This window comes from Ovis canadensis, chromosome 2, assembly GCF_042477335.2.
Source record: "Ovis canadensis isolate MfBH-ARS-UI-01 breed Bighorn chromosome 2, ARS-UI_OviCan_v2, whole genome shotgun sequence".
NCBI lineage: Eukaryota > Metazoa > Chordata > Mammalia > Artiodactyla > Bovidae > Ovis > Ovis canadensis.
Genome location: NC_091246.1, coordinates 87,969,875 through 87,984,682, shown reverse-complemented (window position 1 = coordinate 87,984,682; position 14,808 = coordinate 87,969,875). Strand labels below are relative to the sequence as shown.

The window sequence follows — 14,808 nt, the reverse complement described above, 5'->3', positions numbered from 1 at the left end:
CAGGCAAGAATAGTGGAGTGGGCTGCCATGCCCTCCTCCAGGAGACCTTCCTGACCCAGGGAGCGAAACTGTATCTCTTACATCTTCTGCATTGGCAGGCGGGTTCTTTACCACTAGCACCACTTGGGAAGCCTTCTGCTGCACAATAATCTGCAAATACCACAAAGCTGAAACATTAAACCCTTGGTTGAGGTGGTGGCAGGGATCTAGTCTGGTTTTCCTCTGTCTCCTGAAACATCTCCCTGAAGACTGGCTTGTGGCTTCTGGGAATACATGCAGGTTGAGTGATGGGATTTATGAATAATCACCGCCTCTGCTTTATTTTCAGCTGACTATTTACCCTGGAACCAACCAAGACGAGAGCTGCTTCGTCCACCTCACCACTACCGGCCAGCATCAACCAAGTTTGATAGTCGCACCACACAGCAGGACGACTATTCCATGAAGGGCCTGGTGAACACCAGGAGCTGTAAGCCTCCAGCTGTGCCCAAGCTCTGTAACATCCCCCTGGAGGATCTGACAAACTACAAGATGAGCTACGTGCCCCACCCCTTGGAGAAGCGCTTTGTGCATGAGCCAGAGAAGTTCAGACCCTGTGAAATCCCCTTTGAAAGCCTCACCACCCACAAAGAGTCATACCGGGGTCTGATGGGGGAGCCAGCCAAGAGCTTGAAACCTGCCAGGCCTTGTGGGCTCGACACGCCATTTTCCAACACCACTGAGTTTAGAGATAAGTACCAAGCCTGGCCAACGCCCCAGGTGTTCTCCAAACCTCCTGCCATGTATGTCCCTCCTGAAGAGAAGATGGACCTTTTGACAACTGTGCAAGCCCACTACACGTACCCTAAGGGTGCCCCAGCTGAGTCCTGCCGACCTGTGCTCTCGGTCAAGAAGGGTGGCCGCTTTGAAGGCTCCACCACGACCAAAGAGGACTACAAGCAGTGGGCCAGCACGCGGACAGAGCCAATCAAGCCCATCCCCCAGCTGAACCTTCCCACTGAGCCCTTGGACTGCCTGACCACCACACGAACCCACTATGTGCCCCACCTGCCCATGATGACCAAAAGCTGCAAGCCCGTCTGGTCTGGGCCCCGAGGAAATATCCCTGTGGAGGGCCAGACCACATACACCATCAGCTTTACTCCTAAGGAAATGAGTAGGTGCCTGGCTTCATACCCTGAGCCTCCTGGCTACATCTTTGAGGAAATAGATGCTTTGGGGCACAGAATATACCGGCCCGTTTCTCAGACAGGCTCTCGGCGGAGCAGCCGTTTTTCTGTAGGTGATTCAGAAAATCCCAACCAGCAGGAATTGACAGTGTCAGCCTGATTTTTAAAGGCTGTAATTTAGGAATTGCACAATACTTATAAAATCATATGGTTGAGCTATTCATTGGACCAAAAGAGAAAAAAAAAAGAATTCCCCAAAACTGAAAAAAAAATTTCATCGTTGTTTCCTGGACACTTGAATAAAACAAGAATCACTTGACTCAAGAAAAATGACATTTAATCACTGGCTAATCAGTCCCCTAACCCTCCCTCTGCTGTCTCCCCATCTTGGCCCCTTTACCCTGTGCTCATGGAATCAAAGCTGGTCTCTGAGGTTTCCTTCCCATCCAGATGTATTTTACTAGTTTAATCATTGTATACATTGACATTATGATCATCCCTTGCCAAGTATGAAGTGCCAAAGAATAAACTTCATTTTGGGGGGTTTGAATCTGCAGGTCTGTGTGTTCACGCCATGTGCTGTCTACGCAGAGAGCAGGCCGTGTTTCTTGCGACCTCTGGGGATATTTGAGCCTAAGTCTCTTGTTGCCTCCTCATCCTGGTAGGGGTGCCTCAGGCCTGATCTGGAGTCTTGTTTTGGGGCCTCTCTGCCCAGGGCTGCTTCACAGGGCATCTTTCTACCTCTTTACATCATGACATACCAGTAACAGCAGTGTTGTCTGATGGGGTATGAGTCTTGTCGTGAGTCTTGCCCATGAACCGGGCACTCAACTGAAGTTTCCTCTCCGCTGCATGCTGTTCCCCAGTTCTCTGCTACCATGGAGTATATTTTAGGGTTCTACAGACTCAAAAGAGAGATAGATGGCGGGAAAGGACAAGGTTCTATGGCAGTGCTAGGAAAGCGTGGACTGCCAGACCTCTCTCATTCCCAAACCAGTGCAGGCTCTGAGTCCGGGAAGCGGGGGTGGCGGCCGGGAGAAAGGGAGCCCTTGGCAACCAGGCAGTTGGCAGCTGGCCCTTAAGCTATGAGCTCTTCTAAATGCTCAGAACCTGGAAAAAATGGCCGCACATTGGGCTGATTCCTGGGAAGCCTGGACCCGCTTGTCCTAAAATGACAGCTATGACCAGGCCTCTCACAAAGTGTGACATAGTGATAATGGAGAAAGGGTTGGAGGTTCCTTTTTGGGGCCTAAGGTTTGATCCTAGAGTTAAGTAATTTGGAGAAATTTTTTTTTTAAATTAGGAAGAATCAAGGAGGGGCTTTGTTCAAGATGGCCCAGGCAAGGATCAGATGGGTTCAAGGTCTGTGTGAGCCTCACCCAGGGGGATGCAGATTGACGCTTGGGTTATCTGCCTCTCTTTTGAGTCTGTAGAATCCTAAAATATACTCCATGGTATCAGAGAACTGGGGAACAGCATGGAGGGGAGAGGAAATTTTAGTTCACTGCCTGGTTCATGGTCAAGAAGCCTGCATCTCTTATTCAAGTCTGTCTTTCCATGGCTGTCGCCTCCCTGGCCCAGATTTTCAGGTCCCCACTCACTGTCTTCTTACCGTGAGGTTAGTTTGCGTCACTGGATTGGGATTTATGGCATTTAATCCTCTTGGCTGTATCAGGTGTGGATGACTGCCCTTATGGGATAAAGAAGCTCGGAGAAACGATGCACCTTGCCTAAGGCCACAGAGCTTGGAGCACCAAGGCCAAGACTGGAACCCAGGTCTTCTGTTTCAAGATCCAGGGCTCTTGACTCAACACCAGGCACCTCCCATCTGCAGTGACTCAGATCTCATGGCTCCACCAACCACATCAAATTGTACTGTCTCTGTCTGAACTCCTTTCTGGAGGCCATTAAACTAAAGGAGGCCACTTAGGAGGGTAGGTTTTATTATTTTTGTTTCATCATTTTTCACAGATCAAAGGAATATTGGCACTTGATTTGAAAAACTAAATGGTATTAAAATGCTTATAAAACGGCAGCACTCTCTAAAGCAGCCACCCCTTAGTCTCTATTATAACTTCCCCAGGGAACAACTGTAAATAATTGGATCTGTTTCTGCTAATATTTTCCCTCAAATTCCTTAATAATGTTGTTTTAGTTGCTAAGTTGTGTCCAACTCTCTTGTGACCCCATGGGCTGTAACCCGCCAGGCTCTTATGTCTGTGGGATTTCCCAGACAAAAATACTGGAGTGAATTTCCATTTCATCCTCTAGAGGATCTTCCCAACCTAGGAACTGAACTTACATCTCCTTCTTGGCAGACATATTCTTTACCATTGAGCCACCAGGGAAGTCCATAGTATATATACTAATATATTAGTATGAAAGTGAAAATCGCTCAGTCGTGTCTCTTTGAGACCCCGTGGACTGTAGCCTGCCAGACTCCTCTGTCCATGGAATTCTCCAGGAAAGAATACTGGAGAGGGTAGCCATTCCCTTTTCCAGGGGATCTTCCCAACCCAGGGATCAAACCTGAGTCTTCTGCATTGCAGGTGGATTCTTCACCTTCTGAGCCACCAGGGAAGCCCCTGTATGAGAGATAGAGATAGAGATAGAGAGATAGAGAGAGTGAGTGAGAGAGAATGAGAGAGAGAGAGTGAGAGTGAGTGTGTGTGTTATACTGGTGTCCGTTGACTCATTGATTTTAGACCTAGTCTGTTTTGGTAGATTGGGTATTTTAATTCTTTTACACCCCTTCCTTCTCTCCCCCTTCTTAATATAGTTATATGAGAGTGGATGGTGATGTCAAAACTAATAAGCTTTTCTGATGAGTAGGAAGGGAAGAAACTGAAGAAAGATTGATAGATCTGACTCTTTTAGGAGCGCTGAGTCCCCTTGGGGTGAGAAACTTCCTCTAAGCCCTTTCTCCGAGACATTTGGGATCATCTCCATGGCGACTCCAGGCTAGATGACCCACCCAGGGCAGCTCTGCCTTATCTGTCTCTCTAGGACTTGAGGAATTGGCTCTCCCTACTCTCAGTCCTTCTTATGACAGTAGTTAATACAAATAAATTCATAAAATACATAAAGAAGGACACAAGTGGCTTTCATGGGTGCTCGTGGAACGCAATGGCCAAGAGCATATGCGGAGAGTCCAGCAGACCTCGGTTTGCATCTTGGTCCTTGTCACCCACTAGCTATGGGGCCTTGGTCAAATTCTTTACTATGTGGATAATACTGGTCTCATGGTTTTGTGGTTTGGATCGAATGATTGAGTATATATCAATCACTTAGGCATGGCTTATCTTTCACTTATTAAATGTAGATGAGGCTGACAACAATGGTGGTGATGATGAAGATGACGATGGCTGAATTCTGCCTGCTGACACTACCTGTGATTTTATTGGTCAGTGTTTACAAGTGTGCAGGTAAGGACAACTGCTCATGTTTTATTTACTTATTTTTAAAATAGTTGTTCATTTGTGGCTGCATTGGCGCTTCACTGCTGCACACAGGCTTTCTCTAGCTGCAGCGAGCAGGCTCTGTCCTCTGGGTCTGGGGCTCAGGCTTCTCATTGCCGCAGTTTCTCTTGTTGTGGAGCATGGGCTCAGAGTGCAGACTCAGTAGTTGTGGCTCATGGGCTCAGCGGCTCTGCAGCATGTGGGATCTTCCCAGATCAGGGGTAGAACCTGTGTCCCCTGCACTGGCAGGTGGATTCTTAACTATTGGACCACCAGGAAAGTCCCACGGCTCATATTTTAAATTTTGTATATCTTACATAGTTTTAAATACCTCCTTTTTTTCTTATAGTTCATTTAGTTGTTCTGAGTTGAGGTTGATAACTGTGCTGCCTGGAAATGTCATTTAAGAACATTGCTTGGGCCACAAGAAAGGAAAAGACAGTGATCTGAGCTGATGGGGCCTTGATTCTCCCGCCAGGCTCTCCCGTGGCAGCTTCTTGTAATCAGTTCTATGTATTGGGCTCCCATATAAGAGACTGTTGGAAAAAGATTCTTTTACAGTTATGGAAACCCACGCATATGTGTGCGCACACTGCTCTAAGACCCCATAGCATCCTATTCAACACACTCTGATGATGGAAGACTTCAGACACATTGTCTTCTCTTGAAATACACACACATAATTTATTTCATGCCTTTCTCACTTGTGGGAATGAAGTGGGAGCTTAATCACCTACCACATTCCAGGGTTTCCAAGGCTTTCAGCATGTTATAAAAGAAAAATTATTAGAGACCAGAAATCAAATGCAAACAGAAAAGTATGGCCAAGCAGGGAGCCTGCTCCAGTGCACAATCCAGTATGCTCTGGGCTGAGACTCTGGAGAAGCAAACAGGCGGGGCTTTTAAAGTTCAAAGATGGGAAAGCTCTATTCTGTTCGAAGAAAGTGGGATCGCAAGGTGAGGCTGATGGGCTGGAGGTGGTGGGGTTAGTTGGTGTGGAGACTCTGGTGGAGTGAGTGTGGCCTGCTGGTCTGTGATATGGTGACCGGGGGCATCTACTGGGATGTGCCACTCCCAGTGATGGTGTCTTCCTGTCTGTGCTTTGCACAGGGTAGCCTCGTGTCAGCAGCCTAGGTGGCCAGGGCACCTCTCATTCCCTGGTTCACCTTACAATGAGGACTGCCTGTGTGGTTAAAGACTCTGGCACATCCCTTGTATTTTTTGAAGATCAGGATCCCCCCCCCTTTCCAGTTGGCCTCCCAATTATGATAGAAACACAGCACTAAGGATAGCTTGAAGAATCTCCAGTCTACTGCTTGTTGCATTTCCACAGGAGTCAATGTCTTTGAAGATGGGCCCCCCTTTTTTTCTCCTTGGCCCCAAGATCTTAGGCCAGACAGTGACTAGAGGCTGGGGAAGGCAGGGCCCGTTGTCAGCGATTCTTTCAGCAGTCCCCACTTTTACACCATTTGCCCCTCTGCTCTCTATGGCTCCTGCAATTTCAGGTCCTGAGCTCCTGCCAGACTCTGCCTGTCAGGCCCACTCCTCATCAGCCCCGACATTCCTGCGGCGTTTTTACTCTGGGCTTGTCCTCTCCGCGCTTCTCAGTCATTGTTCTACTGTCTCTCTCCTGTCTTCTTCCATTTCCTTGAAAACCCTTGTTCACTGATGGCCCTCCTCCCGTCTTCTTCACTATGGTATTTTATAATTTCATTATTGCTTGAAAGAGTTGAACGGTGTATGTGAGGGGCATGCTGGAGATGAGCTCGAGTTGGCAGCCCCCACTTGCCTGGGCAGAGAGCCCACTGAAGGTGGAGCAAGACTAACAGCCTTTCTTGGGGTCCTCTCCACTGGAAAGTGCACCTGGAGGGTGACTTTTTCCGCTGAAGGGACTGAAAGGTAAGCGTGGGCAGTCAGCATTGAGTAAGTACCAGGTCAACTAGTTTGCAGCGAAGAGCGTCCTGGATCTTGGGCCGCTACCTTCTAAACCCCAGGCTGTTCCCCAAGGCTGTGCATATGGCTTTGGACAGCATTCTCCCACTCCATCCTCGGCCCCAGCTGCTGTCCTTCTTCCCCCTTTCAGACATCGCCAGCGGTTTCATGGAGGAGGGTCTGGGGGCCCAGAGAGAGCCCTCTACTGAAGCAGAAACCACAGCCCAGTTCTGACACCAGGAGCATCAGTCCTGGCCAGGGCCTTGCTTGAGTGTGGTGAGGGAGCCAGTACTCCCTGCTCTGTCTCCAAACACCTTTTCATTTGTAGTCACACTGCCCTAAAAGTATTTGCAGTAATGTACACAGAGCAGCTGTCCTCCCCACCCTGTTCCACACTTCTACCTGTAACGCAGGAGGGGAGCAGATTGCTCAAAGGCAATAGGATCAGCACAACAGACCCTTCCCAGAGGGGTGCTCTCTTTTGGCGATCTGGTCATTTAGGGCTTGAAGATGCACCGAGAGATCCATATTCTCCAAAAGGGCTTTTTAGCGGTGCAGCTGTCGTGAGGAAGTAGCTGGGCTGGTGGGGTGTATAGGTCCTAATTGAGGATTAAATGGCCCCCTGGCTCCTCAGACCTGCCAGGCCATCACCCAGGCGCACATCTGGTCCTCAGACCTTGAAGCGGAGGACAGAGGCCCTTCTGAGCATACGTGCTGGGGGTGGGGGCCAGCAGAGGCGTTTCCTTTGGCCAGACAAGCTCAGAGTTTCCACGTGGCTGGCTGAGCAGGTGTTTGTCCGCTCCCCACTTTGAGGGTGCCCTGGGGGAGCCTAGGAGACTGTGAACCTTTCAGAACATGTGCTCTGGATTCTGGAAAAAGCATCAGGGTAGCGCTAAGCTGGGCTCCTCTTTGAGTCGTACTTCTGGGCCACAGGTGCCTGGGTCCCTGCCTCTGGGCCCTGCTGCTGCTAAGTCGCTTCAGTCGTGTCCGACTCTGTGCGACCCCATAGACGGCAGCCCACCAGGCTCCCCCATCCCTGGGATTCTCCAGGCAAGAACACTGGAGTGGGTTGCCATTTCCTTTTCCAATGCATGAAAGTGAAAAGTGAAAGGGAAGTCGCTCAGTCGTGTCCGACTCTTTGCGACCCCGTGGACCGCAGCCCACCAGGCTCCTCCGTCCATGGGATTTTCCAGGCAAGAGTACTGGAGTGGGGTGCCACTGCCTTCTCCCCTCTGGGCCCTAGGATGCTGATATGAGACATACTGATGGTTTTTCCTTGTCAGGTCTCGAGGCGTGGCAGCAAACACAGCTTGATGCTAACTGAAAGGATTCAGGAACTTTCCACTCCTGTGGCTGAATCTCAAACACTAATTTTCTTGGGCTTTTGCTGCCCAAACCAAACAGCCTGTTTGTATACCTGTGACCTGCCTACCTCATCAGGACCAAGGTTGTTCTTTCAATGATGTGGTGTGACCCCAAAGCAGACATGTTATGTCACTTCAGTCATGTCCAACTCTCTGTGACCCCATGGACTGTACTACCCATCAGGCTCCTCTGTTCATGGGATTCTCCAGGCAAGAATATGGGAGTGGGTTGCCATGCACTCCTCCAGGGATCTTCCCGACTTGGGGATTGAACTGGCATCTCTTGCGTCTCCCACATTAGCAGGCAGGTTCTTTACCACTAGTGCCATCTGGGAAGGCCATTTCATGTTACGGGAGCAGAAAATGGAGGAGCCTACAACCACCCTTTAAACAGGCAAGCAGCTACTTAAGGCAGACAAAATGCCTGTAAAATGACTGCAGTTTGACATATCTATGCCAGTGAATGACTTATAAACTAAGAAATGGAATTTTTTGGACAAGAGGCTCTCTTGGGCTTAAAAAAACAACAAAACTTTTCACTTGAAAGTTTCTAAGCAGGGCACAGTGCTTACTGTTGACTTGGAGGGACTCTCTTCTTGGCTAAGCATTGTAACACCTCTTAACATTCAGAGGTCAGTTATTTGGAAACTTCAGCTGTCCAAAACTGAGGCAAGACCTGGAAATAAGCGTCTTGTAAGCTGCCAAAGTCATTGACATGCATTTCATGTGTGGAAACTCAGGTACTTCACACAACGCTCACTCAGCATATTGGCCCCTCTCCTCCACTTTTTTTTTTTTTTAAACAGACAGACTTCCAATGAGTTTTTTTCCCTGTTTACTAGCCCACAGAAGAGTATGAAAGACTGCTGCTGGTACGACACATTTAGAACAGAAAGCTCTGACAACTAATAGCTTGGCACTGGGACTAGCGGCCAAAAAAAAAAAAAAAAGACTATTGAGAAATGCAGTATTCAAAAGCATGGCAGCTCATGAATCATCCCAGTATAATACACACACACATATGTGCATACATATGTTATTGAGTCTGGAAAATATACCACGGTTTGTGCATATGACCCCAATTTAGTAAAAAGAAAAAATCATACACATTTTTAAAGTCTGGGTAAATGCATCAACAATGTTGGAAAAATAAATTCCCATTTGTCTCAGAATAATAAGGGAATGGAGATTTGGAGTATTTTAATATAAGGTTAACTTACAGGTAATGTGTATCAGCCCAATGTCTTTTCTGTGGAATACCAGCCCTGGGATATGGTCTTCAAATATGTTCATTGGACATGTAGATCAGGGAGAGGCTGCCTATTATGTCCTCCTGTTGGAGATGCATGATGCATTTTGATCCTTTGAAGTCTTTGTGAAGCCCTATAAATGGCACCCTGCTCCAGTACTCTTGCCTGGAAAATCCCATGGACGGAGAAGTCTGCAGGCTACAGTCCACGGGATCGCAAAGAGTCGGACTTGACTGAGTGACTTCACTTTCACTTTCTATAGTAAAGGCACCTTGTTTAACTTTGTATATTCCAGGCTGTGAATTAGCATTCTTGTAATTACAAGTATGCAAACTAAAAAAGAGTATTTGTTGAGCCGTCTAGAGCTTTGTCTGTGGCCTTCAGGCATAGCTGGATCCAGGGGCTTGAATGCTGTGATAGGAGCGTTCTTTTCCTCTGCATTGCCTTCTCAGGCAGAGGCCCTTTCTACATGGCAGTTTCCAGCAATTGTGAGTTTACAGCATCATTTTAGCTAAAGTGCTTCTCCTTTCCAGTGGTTCTAGTAAACTTCCTTGAATTGAGTCTCTCTTGCTTGGCTAAGTCTCATGCTGATCCCTGAACTGATGGCCCTGGCCAGGGAGATGGAAAATACTCATTCTCTGGGCCAGGATCACCCTGGCACCCCTGGTCTGAGCAGTGTATACACGTGTGGGGTCAATCCCATGCAAACTACATGAACTGTAGGAGGGCTGGGATGAGGGGGCTGCCCCAAAGAAAACTGGGATGTGGTTTCCAGGGAGCAAGGGATGGATGCTGAGCCGGAAACAATAGTTTCCAACTCTGACAACAGAGTCCTTTTGTTGCGCAAGACCCATTTGAGCATCCATGGAGAAACACTGCCAAGAGATCATTGTACATTGTTTTTCAAAGAAGTTTAGCATGTAGTAAAACACATGCTTGCAAACATGTGGTTGGACCTTTTTTTGATGATGCAGAAAGCCAGTGGATTCTGCTGGGCCTCGGGGTCAGCTCTGAGTGCTGAAACATCCTGCTTACCATCCACTGAGGCTGTTTGGCTTCTTGATGAATAGAAGGTTATGGCATAGCCAAGTGCAAGGGCCAAGGAACCTGGGAAAGTTCACGCATGGGACAGTGGACGTAAGTGTGTGTCTCCTGTGTCAATTTCCCATGGCACCAGCACACACCACCTCATTTTATCCACACACAACCCTTCTGTGTTTGTTATTCTCCTGTCCAGGGAGTTGAGGCTCAGATAGGTTAAGCAATTTGGCGAATTACTCACAGCCTTGCTCAGGACATTGGAGAAAATGACATTTGTGGGGGAAAAAAAAAAAAAAACACCTTGTGAACAGCAAAGATGTTTTTGAATGATGCCTTGGATTTGGAGGAAAGAGGATGCTAGCTAGATAGAGGCAAGAGACTCTGGAGGGTGAGAGAAAAGAACACAATTTGGGATGCTTTATGTAAAAAACGTTTTTATTTGCCCACACTGTGTAGCATGTGGGACCTTAGTTCCCTCACCAGGGATCGAATTCATGCTCTCCTGCGTTGGAAGTGAGGAAACAGCCACTGGACTGCCAGGGAGGCCCCTGGAATGTTTTTAAGGGGCAATTCAGTTTGCAGGTGTGGCTTCTGAAAGAATAAGGTTGAAAGAACCATGTCTGTATGAGTGATTCTTCACTGTACCTAGTACTGAGTTAGCATTCAGACTTACGAATTATTTCTGGACACACACCACACACACACACAGATATAAAAATATGGATTAAGTTGCAATAGGACTTCTTTCCATGATGCTCGCTTGCTTTACAAGTCAAATATATAAAAAGGAATGATTACATCCAGAGATAAAGGTTATTTGCAGAGATTTTTTACATTTTAAACTTTCGGTCTAAAATAATCACTTTAGACTCTAGAAAAAGATCCCTTGGGATTTTCCAAGGAAAAAGATATTTTCGTCTTGTGATCTGCTAACATACAGTCCATCTACTGTGTTGGTTTTGTCATCAGCTCTCAAAGGGAGGCAGTGTCCTGGCCTCTGGTGATGGCTGTATGTCCTGCCTCTGCTTGCCCGGCTGCCCCAGGGGTCCATCTGACTTGAGGTTATGACAGTGTGCAGCCCTTTCCCCAGACTCCTGGGTCAGCTGCAGTTCTCACCACCTTCCTGCCCTGGGGGCACCTCCGAGGGACCCAACCAGGCAGCCTGTAGGCGTTCTCCAGTTTCTCAACGAGCTGGCATCCAGTGAGTCCCTTGTCTGGTGGGTGGTTGCTCAGGAACCTTGCCTTCTCCCTCCACACGTCGCATCATATGCGCCTCCTCTCCCTACATATGCCTCCCTCTCCCCTCTGCCCCACAACCGCTGTCTTAGCTCCAGCACCAGGAGGGACAGGATGCCCCATCTGTCATAGCACTGGCCACACTTCTCCTCCTTTTCCTGCCCTCTGTTCATACGTGCATACGTAGATTTATTCATTCCTTCAGAAAATGTTTATTAGATGCTTTGGGCTGGTTAGTAAACAGAGAAGATGCAGATCCTACCCTTCGGGGGCTTATTGTCTAGTCGGGGAGACACAAACACCCAGGAATAAATATACTGTATGACTAACGTGGGCTTCCGTGGCGGCTCACTGGTAAAGAGTCTGCCAGCCAATGGAGGGGATGTGGGTTTGACCTCTGGGTTGGATGGATTCCCTGGAGAAGAAAATGGTGACCCACTCCAGAATTCTTGCCTGGGAAATCCCGTGGACAGAGGAGCCTGGCAGCCTATAGTCCACGGGGGTTGCGAACGAGTTGGACATGACTTAGTGACTAAACAACAACAAATATCTAAGTGTATCTAATAATGTATAATATATAATGCAATAATAAACACATGATAAAAAGTATCATATGTATGGTAACTTAGAAGGTTGATCAGAGACATGGTGAAAGGAAAAGGTCATCAGGATTCAGAGGACCTGGGAGTTCTGGGAGGCCCAGGGTGTCTTGAATGGAGTAGTTGGGGTGGGTCTCACTGAGAAGGGAGACTTGAGAGCCTCAAAGGAAGAGAGGAGGGTGTTTAGGAAGAGCTGGAGCGCAGGCCCCTGACATGAGCATCTCTCGGTCCAGGTGTGTCCAGGGAGTGGTCCTGAGGCCAGCGCCAGGCCAGTGCAGAGACCGCTGCTGGGAATCGGGCTTTTACGCCAAGGCGAGCCAGTGTTGAACCCGCAACGGGGAGGTGCCTGCATCAGGTTCCTATTACAGTTGTCACTGTGGTCACCCTGTCGCGGGCTTTGAGGGGGCAGCAGTGGGCCAGGCTAACAGCAGGCTTGGTAGGGGGCTTCTTACCTAGAGAAAGATGGCTGGCTGGTGGAGCTGGGGGCAGTGAGAAAAGTGGCCCATCCTGGCACGTTCCGAAGGTAGACCACGTGGAGTGGCTGACCGAATGTAGAGTGAGATGAAGAGGGAATCAAGCATGACTCCAAACCTGCGATCTGAGTGACTGGAAGGATGGAGCTGCCATCCACTGAGGTCGAGGAGGCTGGGCTGGGACGTCTGAGTGTGGGACCATCATTCACATGGGCAGTGAGGTGTAGTGGGGCCCTTGCAGCCAGGCGGGCCTGGCACTTCCACTCACCACTGTGGACCCAGTGTGGCCCAGGGGTGACTGGGGCATCCTAGGGTTTTCTAGAAATGTGTCCTCTGTCCTCCTTTCTCCCCTACAACTTTTAGGGAGATTGGGTTCTTTCCTGAAGTACAGAAAGAAAGGTCTTCTGAGTTCCCAGGCACCGGGATTGGACAGGTAATTATAATTGTGTTAGGTGCTGTGAGGGAGGAGGAGGATGGGAGTCCGCTTGGAAGATGGTGATGGCTCCCTGGAGCTTGTGACTATCTTGATGATGTGGGACTCCCTCACCTCCCACTTTGCTCCACTGTCTCCTCTTCCCCAGCCTCTCCAGCCACAGTCCCCCAGATCTTGTCTTTCAGGATTTCTTCATCCTTTTATAGGGCTACACAGTGTCATCTTCTCTTGGTTGTGGTCTTTATTTTCGCCCATCATCATCTTTTCAGTGAAACAAGAAGCATTTGTGGGCAGCCAATCTATTTAGAAGAAGGGGGTATGGTAAATAATCGTCATTTTATTTTTTTCAGCCACAAGTCCAAACTTGGCCCTGAAATAAGTGGATGTGTGTGATGAGGGAAGAGAAGAGGGGCAGAGTGGGGAGAGATGCTTTGTGAACACAGCGTTCCTACCTTTGGCCCTGACTTTGTATCTCTGTGGGCTGACAAAGGACTGAGAGCCTCAGCTTTCTACCTTGGCTGCAAGGCAGTGGGGGAAAGTACCGTAAAATTAGGAAATCTTTAAGAAGCAAACATCTTAAAGCCTCCGTATTTTCCCTGCCCTGGGTGCCAAGACAACTCACAAGTGAGGAGTAAGTGGTGGTGGCTGTGGTGGTTGGCATTCCGTGGCTCATGGAAGGTGAGAAGGGGAAGGAAGATGGAACATGGAGTCTCCTGGGAGCTGAGGTCAGTCACCTGGAGATGAGGCGGGGCTGCTGCAGGGCGCCTCGGGCATTTCACCGAGTCTCTTCCTTATCCTGACGACCGTAGGAAGGTGTAGAAGGCTTTAGAACAGAGGACTGGTGTAACCCAAATCGTCTTTTGAGATTTCTTGGTCAGTGAATTTAAGCCATTTGGCTGACCAATAATTTCTAAGTTATCTTGGGAAAATAGGAGCTCCACCAGGAGAGGCTGGAGGGCTTCCCTAGTGGCTCAGTGGTGAAGAATCACCTGCCAGTGCAGGAGACACGGGTTCGATCCCTGATCTGGGAAGATCCCACGTGCCGCCGAGCAGCTAAGCCCATGCACCACAACTGTTGAGCCTGTGCTCCAGAGCCTGGGAGCTGCGGCGACTGAGCGCACACGCCCTAGAGCCAGTTCTCCGCAACAAGAGAAGCCACTGCAACAACAGGCTCGAGCACCGCAACTAGAGAGAAGCCCATGAAGTAACCAAGACCCAGCACCGCTAAAAATAAAATTATTAAAAAAAAAAAAGGCTGGAGCTCTGAGTTTCCACCTACACCACCTCATTTCTTAAGGTGGTGTGTTTCAGTGGAAACAACCTCACACCAAATTCTGATACTAGGCTTGTGTGTTAGTCTCTCAGTTGTGTCTGACTTTGTGACCCCATGGACTGGAGCCCGCCAGGCTCTTCTGTCCATGGGATTTCCCAGGCAAGAATACTGCAGTGGGTAGCCACTCCCTTTTCCCGGGATCTTCCTGACCCAGGGGTTGAACCCAGGTCTCCTGGATTGCAGGCAGATTCTTTACCATCTGAGCCACCAGGGAGGCAGATCAGGTATGAGCATAAATGCCCACAAACTGGCCCAGTGCTCTGTGAACTTGAGTAAGTCCTGTTGTTCCAGCCCTAGGCACTCTGACGGTTATTCCAAGGTGGATGTCCTTACGGTTCAGTTCAGTCGCTCAGTCGTGTCCGATTCTTTGCGACCCCATGAATCGCAGCACGCCAGGCCTCCCTATCCATCACCAACTCCCAGAGTTCACTCAAACTCATGTCCATCAAGTTGGTGATGTTCTTATGGTAAGATCAGCCAAAACCTTCTCTGGTTAGATCAAGCAAGACTTGGGTGGGAG

The 14,808-nt window shown here is 48.7% G+C and overlaps 1 protein-coding gene across 4 annotated transcripts in view; it reads left to right on the top strand.

Annotated features, from left to right (window-relative positions):
- Nucleotides 1-14,808, top strand: part of SAXO1 (stabilizer of axonemal microtubules 1) — a 90,668-nt gene that overhangs the window by 58,234 nt on the left and 17,626 nt on the right. For 2 of the 4 annotated variants that reach the window (XR_011254387.1, XR_011254386.1), the window contains exons 4-6: nucleotides 329-1,156; nucleotides 2,845-3,103; nucleotides 4,492-4,594. Coding sequence is in view for 2 of the 4 variants with exons in the window: in XM_069576636.1 (XP_069432737.1) it covers nucleotides 329-1,329 (1,001 nt within the window). In the remaining 2 variants the exon portion in view is untranslated. Of the gene's footprint in view, nucleotides 1-328; nucleotides 1,720-2,844; nucleotides 3,104-4,491; nucleotides 4,595-14,808 lie in introns of those variants that run through there. The other 2 variants (XM_069576636.1, XM_069576637.1) reach the window with 1 other exon arrangement.